Source organism: Seriola dumerili, unplaced genomic scaffold, assembly GCF_002260705.1.
Source record: "Seriola dumerili isolate Sdu_G_001 unplaced genomic scaffold, Sdu_1.0 BDQW01000138.1, whole genome shotgun sequence".
Lineage (NCBI taxonomy): Eukaryota > Metazoa > Chordata > Actinopteri > Carangiformes > Carangidae > Seriola > Seriola dumerili.
Genome location: NW_019174393.1, coordinates 13,728,032 through 13,740,984, shown reverse-complemented (window position 1 = coordinate 13,740,984; position 12,953 = coordinate 13,728,032). Strand labels below are relative to the sequence as shown.

Genomic DNA, 12,953 nt, shown 5'->3' with positions numbered 1-12,953 from the left:
CAAACACTGGAAACGGAGGGAAACAGCTAGCCTAGCTCTTTAAAACAAAATCCACCAGCTCCTCAAATGCTTACAAATTAACATGTATGTATGTTTGACGTGGAGCTCTGTGCTGTGACTGCACCCGCACCAGCCTGCACACCACAGGATGCTGCGAAGGCTCCTCAACCTCGCAGCTTGCCGTCTGAAAGCACCTTAATAGTCATACCTCGATGTCCCAGAAGAGTGAACCTGGTGCGCACTTTTCACATTACTGACACCACCATACCTTGGTGGTAAAAAGTGGCAGACAGAGCAATTTGTCTGTCTGTCTTCTTGTTTCTACCTTTCTACCTGCCCATTTATCTGTTCATTTTTCCTGCCCGGGCAGGGATTGATGGGTTTGCAAGGTGGAATAGACTCGAGGCAGACACACAGAGACGGAGAGAAAGAGTTGCTTGTAAGTGTAAATGAGCACGCACATGTCTACATCCATGTCACTGCATGTCAGTTCAAGTGCCACTGGAGAGAAGGTGTATGTGTGTGTGTGTGTGTGTGAGTGTGTGTGGATGAGAGCGTCCTGAGCCCCTGCCTGTATTAAGAGGGCCCTGGCAGCAAGAGATAGCGGTTCTATCTTAATGGCTTCTGCCGCCTGCCACTCAGCCTTCAGACGGGGTCCTCTGCCTGCACGTGTCTCCCCACGATAAAGCCACTTCACAGGGGCTTGTGCCTCTCCACGCTGGCCTCTCCTCCTCTCCCAGGAAGGGGGGAGAGAGAGAGAAGAAAAGATGCCAAAGGTATTGATATATGAGCTCGCCCTGAGACTGAGACGAGATGTGAGAGAGAGACAGGCGGAGAGAAGAAGGAGCATTCACACCTCTGGCCCTCACGCTCAATTCTGAATTGTTGATCATATCACATATTTTTGAACTGTCGTAGGATGTAACCTAGAATATAATATCTGACACAATGATGTGTTAAGACGTCACAACTATTTTTGGACCTATTCTCCTGCACGTCTCGAATGCATTTTCGGTTTTGTGCGTTTGACTGATCGATTGAAGTAAGGCATCTCCTCAGACACTAGTCAAGTTTTCCATCTGGTTTTCTTTCCATTGTTGTGTCTCTGAGTCATTAATGTATTAATGCTGGCTCAGATAAGCCGCTGTGGGTGCCAAAACCCTAACTGTCAGGTGAATGATGTAAGCTTTACTCAGTCCACTGCTATTCCAGTGGTAGCTCATCATGAGGGAGCAGCTCACATTGTCAGAACAGCAGCAGCAGCAGCAGCAGCAGCAGCAGCTGTGGGACAAACTTAAGTGTTCCTCATGGAGCCATACTGAGCTGCTTGATCAGACTTGTTGGCATGCAAGCTTTCTTGTGAAATGGTGTATGGACAACAGCAGCTTTTGCAAAAGACCACAACAAGAAGAACAAGAGCAGGAATTGCATGCCATCTTAAATAGGCCATTTTTTTTTTTTTTTTTCGCAATGGGTGCTTTGGAAATACGTTGCAGTGACAACACCATGTCATGTGTGAGTGTGGCAGTGCAACTGGTGTTGACTGCATGAACTAGTTCACTCCATTCAATGCCTAAATGCAATATTGTGTACGAGAGTAGGCTCAAAAATATTGCTGCAGGCTGGTGCCTCAGACTGCTGTATAAATAATCCACTCCTATCACAGTGTTGACATTGGACAATTCTGCAAAACCCGGGATTATATTCACTCAACAAAGTTTGTATTGTTATGTTTTTTTTTTTTTTATCTGTTATCATGAAAATCCGAGGTTAACGGTTCATTCTTGACCTTGGAAACAGCAACACCCTGAGTATTGAGAGTTAGTGGACTTTGGCAACTGCTGGATAAAGTGAACATGCACAAGACGTCCTACTGGTCCCCTGAATTATGAACATTTTTAACATCACAAGTGTTTTTCCATCCAACTTTTTTTATGGCCATTTTCAGTTTTTGCATATAAAAAAAACCTTAGCAGAAACAGAAAAAAAAAAAAAAAAAAAAAAACCTAACAAAAAAAAACCCCTCAGAATATCAGAGTTGACTAAACTGAATAATCAATCATCAATATCAATCACTCATTCGTTACCCAATGGATGAACATTTCCATTCCGTCTTGCTGTAAATGGCTACGAGCGAAAATCGAAAAAACATTGCCAAATTTTGGGCTCCTCTGTCCTAGAATTTTGATTCACAACATCACAGAGCAGCAATATTCAACAAACCCTCGCTCGCTCATTTCTCTCCAATTTAAATGCAAACAATATCATTTTCTAGATGTGATCTTGCTCTTCCACTGAAAACCCTCTTAGGTCCATAACTACTGATTTGCCACATTGTGTCTGATGTGTGTGTCTCCACATTTGCATAATATGGCCCGTGAATGTTTGTGAAAATGTGTGCAAGATGTGTGTGACTATATATGTAAATATATATATATATGTGTGTGTGTGTGTGTGTGTGTGTGTGTGTGTGTGTGTGTGTGTGTATGTGTGTGTGTCTCCAGGCTTTGGGATTGTTTACTGCCGGTCTCTCCCTGCCCCTGCTCATGGTCGGCCCCTAATGCACTACAGCTGTTAGGGTCCCGACACAGGGGCCTCCCATCAACGGTTTCATTGTAATGGACTCTATGTGTGTGTGTGTGTGTGTGTTGTGTGTACATGTTTGCTTTTCTGCGTGATTTTTTTGCTGTTTGTGAATGAGAGTGTGTTTTTTTGGAACATGAACATGTGTATGTGTAGTTGCTGCACTGTGAATATTTGCTGTTCCTTCTGGGTATTTTTTTTTCCTGTCTCTCCGCTACAGTGTGTTCAATTCTGCATGTGTGTGTGTGTGTATCCTGTCCGCATACGAGCAGCTTTGTGATACCTTCTCCCTCCATCTTTCTTGTGTCACCTCCCTCCAGCCTCTCCAAAAACACAACTCCGATTATGAACCTATGAATCACTTAACAAGCCTCTTTTGTTTCAGACCAGGTGAAACACTCTCTTTTTATTTTCTTGTCACTGTTCTCTCACTGAACACATTACAATCCGTTGGCCTTGTTCATTCATTCGTATACCTCAGGAATACGTTTTAATATATATATATATATTTATATAGAGATTTCTTCCCTTCATCCCCTCTCTCTGTGCCTTTAAATGGTCTTTCTTTGCAGCATGGCTTGCTGAGAAACCCTGACCCTCAGTCGGACCGATATAAGCTCATGAAAAACCTCTACATATTATCGGCAGAATCGGTACATTCGTTGTGCGTATGCGTTGCCCGCTGCACCGTCTGAATATACTATAGTATCCATTGTCAAATCAAAATGAATCATTGCTAAGTTCATTGCAAAGTAAATTCTGAAGGCCACTATTAGCCGTACCCATTGTGTGAAAGGTAATGACAAACACAAGCCTCATCCCCATTCTCTCAGCTGTCTGTAGCGGGGAGGGGGGAGCGGGCCAAGGGGTGTGCCCAGGTCAGCGCTGCTGCGTTATGTTGACCGATTGCTGCCGACTCAGCCGCATAATGGAGAAATTAAGTTTCTGTAATGCACAAATGAGGTTATCATTGGTTTTGCAGCTGTTTACGGGGTCAAGGAGAGATGCCGTTTCCAATCGGGGCTCAATTTAGTCGAGGAATGCGATTAGATTTAGCCCTCCCAGTGTATTCTCTCCATTTGACCATGAATTAGATTAGGTAAATAGAAAACTAATGCCACTGATTGTTGGTGACATTGACATGTTCATATTACTGTCTTATAGAGAGCAGAAGGAGAAGTCGGCATGGAAGCGTACTTAGTCTGTGTGTGTGTGTGTGTGTGTGTGGGTGTGTGTGTGGGTGTGTGTGTATGCGTACACGTGCGTGAATATATGTATGTAATTATATAAATTCAGTGTTAACAAAAGCAATGTAAAGAAGTGAATTCATATCTTAGGGACCGTCCTGTAAGAAATGTCTGTGCCGGCACAGAGCTTTTCCACAGGAGACTGTTGGTCATCTCCCATGTGAATAGTCGTTGTTCTTAACCACTAACTGTTCCACAACCATAACTGTGTGTTTATTATAGTAACCATGATGACAAAGGTCCTCTCACCCTGAGGAGGTTCCATTATTTTAACTTGAATCATGATCTGTCCTAAAACCTAACAGAGTAGTTTTTGTGCCCAAACCTAACCAAACTGTGACTGTTCCATAAGCTTAACTGTGTGGTTATTATTGTAACCATGACGACCGCCGTAGAGGCACAATTTCACACACAAACAGGGACATATGACCCATCGTTCAGGTTGGGGAACTTGTCGCTTTGTTAACAGAGTCTGCTATATAGCCTCTCTCTCTCTGCGTGTGTGTGTGTGTGTGTGCGTATGTGTGTGTGTGTGTGAGTGAGAGAGAGAGAGAGAGGTATTTTCCTACAATTAAAAAAGTATAATGGGGTCACATCAGTGCAAGTCGATTTCACATGTTTCTCAACTACCTGTTGCTTTTGAAAAAAAATGTCTCATATTTAAATGCCAAAACTAACAAAAAGAGTACATCTCTCCCTCTGAAGTCAAACCAGAGTACAGTTCACACCAGACGACAACAACAGATATTTTACAATGTAATGATTGATTGGTGGTGCATGGGTTAATATGTCGGTAAAGTGCTGGGGTGAGATGACCTTCCTCCTGTAAAGAGTGCACTACCGATTGGACTCACAATGGACAGTTAAAAAACAAGGATCAGAATTGGTGCGGCAGAACCCGAGATATCTTCTTTATTATTCCGAGCTTTCTTCTTCCTTGTCATTACCTGGCAGTTGGAAATTTGGGTGTGTTATGTTAGTGGCGGCTAATGTAGCCTCGAGCAGAGATGAGGAGCTGCAGAGGTTTAATAAGATCACTTCCGTCTCACTCCACACCGCCACTTTTTTTTTTTTTTTTTTTTTTTTCAAACTTGTAGTGTTCGGACCAAACCAACGCTGATTCAAGTGACATCACTTGAGGCAGTTGGCCCTCCCTCTGGAGCCCCTCCCCGAGACCTGTAGACAGACTTTAATGTGTAAAATCAGCGGAGTTTCCCTTTAACATCCAGATTTCTTTCCCCTTTAACTTATTACACACTGTCTGGCAGTATCACACATATCAGCTTGTTTCAACTCTTCATGGAGACTATATCATATTTACATTGGGTGGGTAAATATCATTTTATCCATTTGCCTGACTCACTTCGGTATCTTTGGAAATTCAGCGTCTCCAGTTGACTTTGAAAGAGTTGTGGTACACTGGTAGTTTTTTTTTCTAATGTTTCAATGACTTGTTCAAAGAAGTAATTTCCACTATAACCTTGCTTCGGACACAAAGCAAGGGGAGGCAACTTCTGAGAATGATGTAGTAGTAGATGTTCAAATTTCCTTTTTTTTTTAACAGTTTTTGTCCATTTTGGCTTAAAAGTTGAGAGTTCAATATTGACCTTGCACAGAGTAAATGGATTAAACGGACCTTTTGGTGAGATTGTTTTGTAAAATGTTTCCAAGTTCAAGAATGAACTTTCAATCTCAACTTTTAAGGTAACTTGGACAAAAGAAGACTGTGTGATGCGACTTAAAGCTCCAGAGCAGACATCAAATTGACTGTGATTAGATTATTTTGTCGGCATCTGAAAAATGTTAAAAGTTTTTGTCTAATATGTGTGTGTGTTAATGTGCTCTCATGGAACGTATGCATGCTGTGTGTGTGTGTGTTTGTCTACAGTAGTTACAGTGACAAGGCTTGCTTTCTCTCCTTCTTCCTGTGTGTGTATGTGTGTGTGTGTGTGTGTGTGTCGGTGTCTGAGTGTGTGTGTTAAAGTATCACAGAAGTGGCAGTCTGTCAGCTCTGCTTTTCTCTGCACTCTCCAGAACAATAGCTGGATTGGCCGTATGTGTGACACGTAGACCACACACCCTTAATAGTGACTGACAGCACTAAGGGCTGAAAGCAGCATGCACTACTGACACACACACACACACACACACACACACACACACACACACACACACACACACACACACACACACACACATACAGTACGTATACCTGAGGATACAATGGGTGTGGGTGATCGCTGAAGGTTTCAGTCAGTTTGTGTATTTTGTGAGTGCTCCTGTATGTGTGTGTGTGTGTGTGTGTGTGTGCGTGCATGTGTGCGCGCGTGCGTGTGTGTTTGTGCATGCGTTCATTCATGCATGTGAGCTTCAGCATATGTTCTGTTGAAAGTGTTCAGCTGTCTTCTTGTAATGAAACTGTTCCATGTTGCAGAATCAAACGTCTCCCTCTCACTGCATCAAACCAAAGGAAAAAGAAGGGAGATTAAAGTCTGTTAAAGCTTTTATTCTGTCTCATTTGTCAAACTATGGCCATGGAGACCAACTACTTTGGATTGGCTTGGGAACGTGCACTATTTTCAGTACCTGCAACGCTTGTCCTTGGAATAGAAAAATCATATTAACACTGCAGATCTTAGAATAACAATATTTAAACATGGAAAAAAGGGAAAGACAGAAAGGATGAAAGTGGAACAAATGGATAGAAATGGATGAATAAAGTGGGTTAAAATCTGCTTCTCACTTGTTAGAGCTATAAAGTGATGTTTCTCTTAAGATTGACAAAGATAGTGGCAGTAAAGTTTCTATTTTTTGTTTCCTCTTGAAAACATGAATCCAGGTTCAGTAGATTTCACATCATTGTTGAATCATAATGGCAATCTGTAAATAGTAATAACATGCTGAGATGCATTATTAATATTGTTTTAATGCATTAGAGATGTGATTTAACCCATCTGGACAGTGTTGTGGAGCATTCAGCAACCCATGAAGGAATTTCACTCCGAGCTTGGGATACCTTATTAATCTTGTTTCAAGGTTTGTTTCACGTCCACTGTTTTTTTTTCTTCTTCTTTTTTTTTTCTCCATTTTGCTAGCGAAGCCAATCATGTGAAAAGCATGATGTGTGTCAGAGTGGAGCACAAAACGGCTTCACTTTACTAACATGGTGGAACCAAATGGACAGTAAAAGAGGCTGGAACAACACAAGTTAACCCATTAAGCATGAATGAGTCCAAAGCATTTGAAAAATGCAGTAAAAAGTGTTACTTTCAGCTTCTTTTTTCTTTATTCTGCCCATGAAAACTATGAAATGTTGTGTTATTATACAGACCCGCAGCTTTATACAGCATTGTTCCAGGCTCTGAAACACTGCGCTAGTGTCTAGTACTGTTCCTGTTATCCAATAATCACCTGGTATATCTATCACTAAACTAAAACATCATATGAGCTGCATTGTTCATGCAAGTACAGGAAGTACAGCCAGTCATCTTTCTACTCATATACTTGAGTTCAGCCATAAGATGACTCACACAGCCTGTTGAAGGTGGGAATGTTCTGCCTGTATTCCGCCTCGCCGTTCTGTAGAAAAGGTACCAACATGGAATGGGGAGGGGGCTTTGCTGTTCCGCCTTTATGCCGACACAGCGGGATTGACGCCTGCGTAAAATGGAGACACGTTATTGTCTCTGATTCCCGAATTCTGGCATGCTAGCTAAACATTTTTGTTCTGCAGCCAGCTTTTTTTGGTTCAGTGTAAACAAGCGAAATGATCGGTCTTCTTAACAGCATGTTTCCACATGTCTCTTCTTCAAATTTTAATATTAAATCAGCAATACAAACCCAATAATCGATTAGTTAATGAACGGAAAATGAATCTTCTACAATTTTGATACTCGAAATTTAAGTCATTACTTGAGGAATAATTGCAAATATTTACCAGTTCAAGCCTCTCAAAGTAGATAACGTGATGCTTTTCTCTCTTATGTGAGGCTGTAAGTTGAGTGTCTTGTTTTGGTCGGACATAACATTTCATGTCACCTGAAAGAAGGAAAGCGTGATCTCAACCTTTTTAGAAAAGTTACAGACGTTTTGCTCTTTGAAGGTGAGGATTTTATCTGCTAACTCGAGGTAGTTAATGAGCAAACTTGGCCTCTTCACATCCTGCTTAGACAAGGCATGTATACTATAGAACTACAAACTATAGAACATACTAGTGAAAACAAGATAGTCTGTCTAGTTTATGTTTTTCATATAGTTCAGTGTAGTTCACACCATATTGATTAATTCCCCTCATGTTGCTTAATAAAGTGCATGAGGGCTTGCAGTGGCCTTATCACTCTGAAGTGTGTCTACATGATCTGTAACTGTTGTCTGAGAGTGTGAAAACCAAGTGTGTGTGTGTGTGTGTGTGTGTGTGTGTGTGTGTGTGACGGAGAGAGAGAGAGGGAGGGAGATAGACTTGTGGAAGGGGGCAGCACTGCTGTGCATTTGCACGAGCAGGGAGTGACGAGCCCTCTGGTCAAATGGCCCCTCCCCTCTGCACTCTCTCTCACACACACACACACACACCGAGCGAAAGAGAAAGAGGCTCTGCTGCTGGCCCTTTAAGAGCTGAGCCTAGATCTCACAGCTTACAGCGAGGGAGGGAGAAGAGAAGGGACAGAGGCAGAGAGAGAGAGAGAGAGAGAGGGTGTGAGGCTGAAAGTGTGTGAGTAGAGAGAGAGAGAGGAACACAGACAGAGAGAGAGAGAGAGAGAATCAGCAGCGTGTGTGAGAGGTTGAAGGATCACTTCTATCCCGTCTTGTCTTGGGGAGACTAACCTCGTTCATCTGAGCATTGTGGGACTGTTTTATGTTGTTGTTGTCGAGAGAGACGGACCCTTACTCCAGCATGCTCACTGAGCCTGAGCTACCTCAGGAGTGTAACAGGTACGTGACGCTTTCTCACACACACATGCACGCTCCTACACAGACACACACACACATTCACACACAGATGACAGAGATAGAGGACAGGACGGAGCGCGTCAGCGTTAGGGAGGAGAAGCTAAAGGGAGGATAGGAGGATAAAGTAGAAAGATATGTGTGTTTGAGAAGAGAAGACTCAGTCTGTGTTATGTGTGTGTGTGTGTGTGTGTGTCTGTGTGTTTAACATGTGAACTGTCTCCGCGAGTTGGCTGAGTTTGAGCCTAGAGAGTGTGTGTGTGTGCGTGTGTGTGTGTGTGTGTGACAGAGTCAGAGATGGTAAAGGAGAGTTGATGATTGATTTTGGTTTTGGGAGAGATACCATATGCAAAGCTGGGGCAAAGCAGGCATTATATTTGTGTGTGTGTTTGTGTGTGTGTATTCATGCATGTGTTTGTCCCAGCAGTTACAGAAATGACTCTCTTTTTCCTCCTCTGTCCCTCCTGACTGAAGTTGTGTTCATGCACTTCACTACCCCATATACAAACTGCTAAAAACAGTGTTTGTGTGTGTGTATGTGAAAGACAAAGAGACTCTTAAAGAGAGAAAGATGTGTGTGTGTGTGTCAAAGTCACAATGTGTGATCCCTTCATCATCTCATCACCACTCACCACAACTTTATTTACTTCTGCTTTAGCAAGTTTTCAGTGTCTCTTTCTGTAAGAGCTGAACATTTTAAGCCACTATCAACAAGTCCAAAATACACAGAGAATTTCTATATTTTTAAACACTGAAAAAGTAACAGAGAAATGACTCCAAATAAATTATTTTTTCAGCCCGGAATTGAAATGTTTATACCCTGCCCCCCTGCTCTGGCTCTTCTTTGAAAATTTACTTATTTCCGATTTATTTTTCACTTAATCCAAATTCAACACATGCAAACCCTCAGTAATCCTATTGTCTATCTGCATGGTGTTGTTGTTTTTTTTCTTGACTTATGCTAATGTTAATCTCACTGTGCTCCTCTGATGTTTGTGCGCGCCTGCGTCATTTAGAGGTGTGAACCCTCTAACCTTGCCCTTTTCTGACACTGTCAACACAAGTGGTTTTTGCCTGTGGAATAATGGTTGTTTGATGCTAATGCTGTGAGAGACAGATTATGTTATAATACCCCAGCGTTTTAATACTAAAACACACACACACACACACACACACACTTGCATGCGCTGACACATACACACTCACCTCTCTCCCCTCGCCTGCTTGACTTTTATTGCATTAAAGTAGCGCTCTGTTTTGCCCGATGAAACTAATCTTTTTTTTTTTTTTTTTTCTCTCCGCGAGATAAACTGGGGTCGGTGGGGTGGGTTTGGGAGGATTTCAGGGGCCCCTTGAATTAAGAACACATTTAGATGTGGCAAAAATGTGTTATTAATAAACCGTTCAATCTGGCAAAGTGGTTGAAGAGAGAGAGAGAAAAAAAAAAAAAGATAACAACAGCTAGGAGGAATTAAAAATTTAAAGGATTACACCGAAAAGCAGAATGTATGGAGATAAATGCAGGGATTACAATGACTTAGGAGGAGAGCGCTTAAAACTCTTGCTTTCCAGTAATGCACTCCATCACTGTGGCTCTGGCCGTGTGTGTGTGTGTGTGTGTGTGTGTGTGTGTGTGTGTGTGTGTGTGTGTGTGTGTGTGTGTGTGTGTGTGTGTGTGTGTGTGTGTGTGTGTGTATGTGTGTGTGTGTGTGTGTGTGTGTGTGTGTGTGTGTGTGTGTGTGTGTGTGTGTGTGTGTGTGTGTTCATATGTGGATGGATGTATGTGTGTGAGTGAGCGGGCGAGTGAGTGAGAGAGGGGGTATCTTCCAATCCGTGAGTTGCCAGTGTGTGTGCGCTCCAGCCTCGGTGGTCGCGATGCTCTCGGTTCCTGCGTCTCTGTAAGTGTCCGCTCGCCTCCTTCACCCGTGCCTACTCTTTATCTCCTCATCGCACTTCCTCTTCTTCTACTTTTCTTCACTTCTTCCCCTTTTTCTTCGCCCTCTTCTTCTTCTCTTTTTCTTAAATCATACAGTTGTTAAAATTCACTTGGAGTCACTTTTGATGGAAAAAAAGCTGATGAAGAAGAGTTTGGTAGAGTTTTAGAGGATGGTTTGTCTTTTATTTGTTTCATATGTAGTTTTTTTTTTTTAGAAGTGAGAAATCATAACTGACATTTTTTCATTTTTTTATTTGTCAAATATCAGTCATCTACCTCGAGGGTTAAAAAAAAAAACACATTTTAATTCTCATTTTATTTAAGCCAAAAAAAAGTCTTGTGATAAGATTTTTGTCCCATCTTGTTAAGCTGTTAAAAATGCACCTTTTTCTTTGACAGAGCTTCAGTATTCTTCTATTGTATTGTATTCTATTGTAATTTTATATTCCAATCATGCTTTTCATGATTGAAAGTATTTTTTGGTTCTCTAAACGCTCGGCTGTGTATCAAAATTTCCAGTCGAAGCTGAAAACAGTGGAAACAGGCTGCCTTCACCAACACGGCCTCATCTGTTCACACAAACAGAACAGAAAATATACACAGAGAGAGAAAAACGGAGAACGCCAAAGCTAAAGAGACCTGAACGCAGACGAGAAGACAGAGACATTTGAGGGAGCTGCCGTGGCAGCGGATGGAGAGATGAAGGGAAAGAAACGATGTGGTCAAACTGACACATTCCTCGCTGATGGAGAGAAGAAGAAGCAGGGTTACAGAAAAGTGAGAGTGCTGGAGATGAAGGGTAAGGGGGGGAGGTGGTAAGGGGGTGTTTGGGGGTGGGCGGGAGGAGGGGGGCTCGAAGAGGTGAAGGAGGAGGAGAGAGGAGAGGAAGAGGTCTCTGTCGATGTGGTGTTAAGGCAGTGGTGGATTTTCACACCCTTCCATTTGTCTCCTTCATTTATTAGGGTGTTTGTCTGTGTGTGTGTGTGTGTGTGTGTGTGTGTGTGTGTGTGTGTGTGTGTGTGTCAGTAAGTTTGAAGGGGAGGGGGGCAGTCAACAGGGGATGTGTCAACACTTTGAACGGTTTAAGCAGGACACACTCTGATACAATCTGACATTACTTGCGTCGCACTCAGCAACACGGACGGCGGCAGCAGCCTGAAGCATTTGACTGATTTTCATTGAGACAAACTGTTTTTTTATTTGTAAAAATTATTTTCTTTAAGCAGAGGAAGTTTATTTAGTCACATTCTGCACTCACGTACAGTTTACAGGTACTTGTGATTTACTTTAGAATTATTTTCTGCTCTTCGTACTTGTACTCTGACACATTTCTTATATTGTCGTCTTTGCTACATTTACTTGACGGCTGTAGTTATTTTTCAAATTAACATTTTATATAAAAACAATTATCTCTTCCTGGAATATAATGCATTGTTACAGATTAAACTACCTAGTAGTATATGAAGAAGTTACAATAAGCTCCAGATTGACCCAGTGCAACAATAAAATGCTGCTTACACTTTAATGCATCAGTATTAATAATTATTATGATATACATAGAGTATAACAATAAAAACATTCTGCATAATTAGTACTTTAACTTTTCAAACTTTCATCTAATACTTAAGTAAAAGTATTTTCATAGCGTGATGTTACTGGTTCTACTAAACGTGTCTTCCACCTCTGTTTATTTGTATTTATTTGAATAATTATTGGCTTTTATTTTGTAAGAGAAATTCTTGTGGCCGGTGATAAAAACTTGTTTCTAATTTAAGTGAGCAGTTCTGCTTCCAGTGTAAGTGTCGCTGTACTTCATTTAAAAGGGCGAGATTAAAGTGGTGTGTGTGTGTGTGTTTGAGGAAGGGGAGAATGTGTGTGTCTGTAAAGGAGAGAGAGAGAGAGAGAGAGAGTAGAGTAATTGAGTAGAGTGTCCGTGCTCTGCAAACTAATGCGCCATTCTGCCCCTCTCTTCCCCTGTGGCCCTGTCCTGGCCTCCCTCTCTCTCTCTCACCCTCTCCCTCTCTTGCTCGCGCTCCCTCCGTCACCCTCCCACCACCACCACCACCACCACCTCGGACTGGAGGCCATTGTCTGGGCCATATTGTCTGTCCCCAGAGAGCCTTGATAACCGTGTCTCCATCCACGGAGCGAGAGGGGGGCAAGAAAGAAAGAACGACAGACAGAAAAATACCAGAGGAGAATGCTAAACCCACACCCTCCCTACTCCTGCCCCATCTGTCGCT

General features: G+C 42.2%; 1 protein-coding gene across 1 annotated transcript in view; it reads left to right on the top strand.

Moving 5' to 3' along the window:
* The first annotated feature begins 8,592 nt into the window (after window positions 1-8,592).
* sox5 (SRY-box 5) overlaps window positions 8,593-12,953 on the top strand; it is a 96,184-nt gene continuing 91,823 nt past the window's right edge. The window contains exon 1 of the mRNA XM_022749280.1: window positions 8,593-8,759. Coding sequence (XP_022605001.1) covers window positions 8,683-8,759 — 77 coding nt within the window. The 5' untranslated portion in view covers window positions 8,593-8,682. The remainder of the gene's footprint in view (window positions 8,760-12,953) is intronic.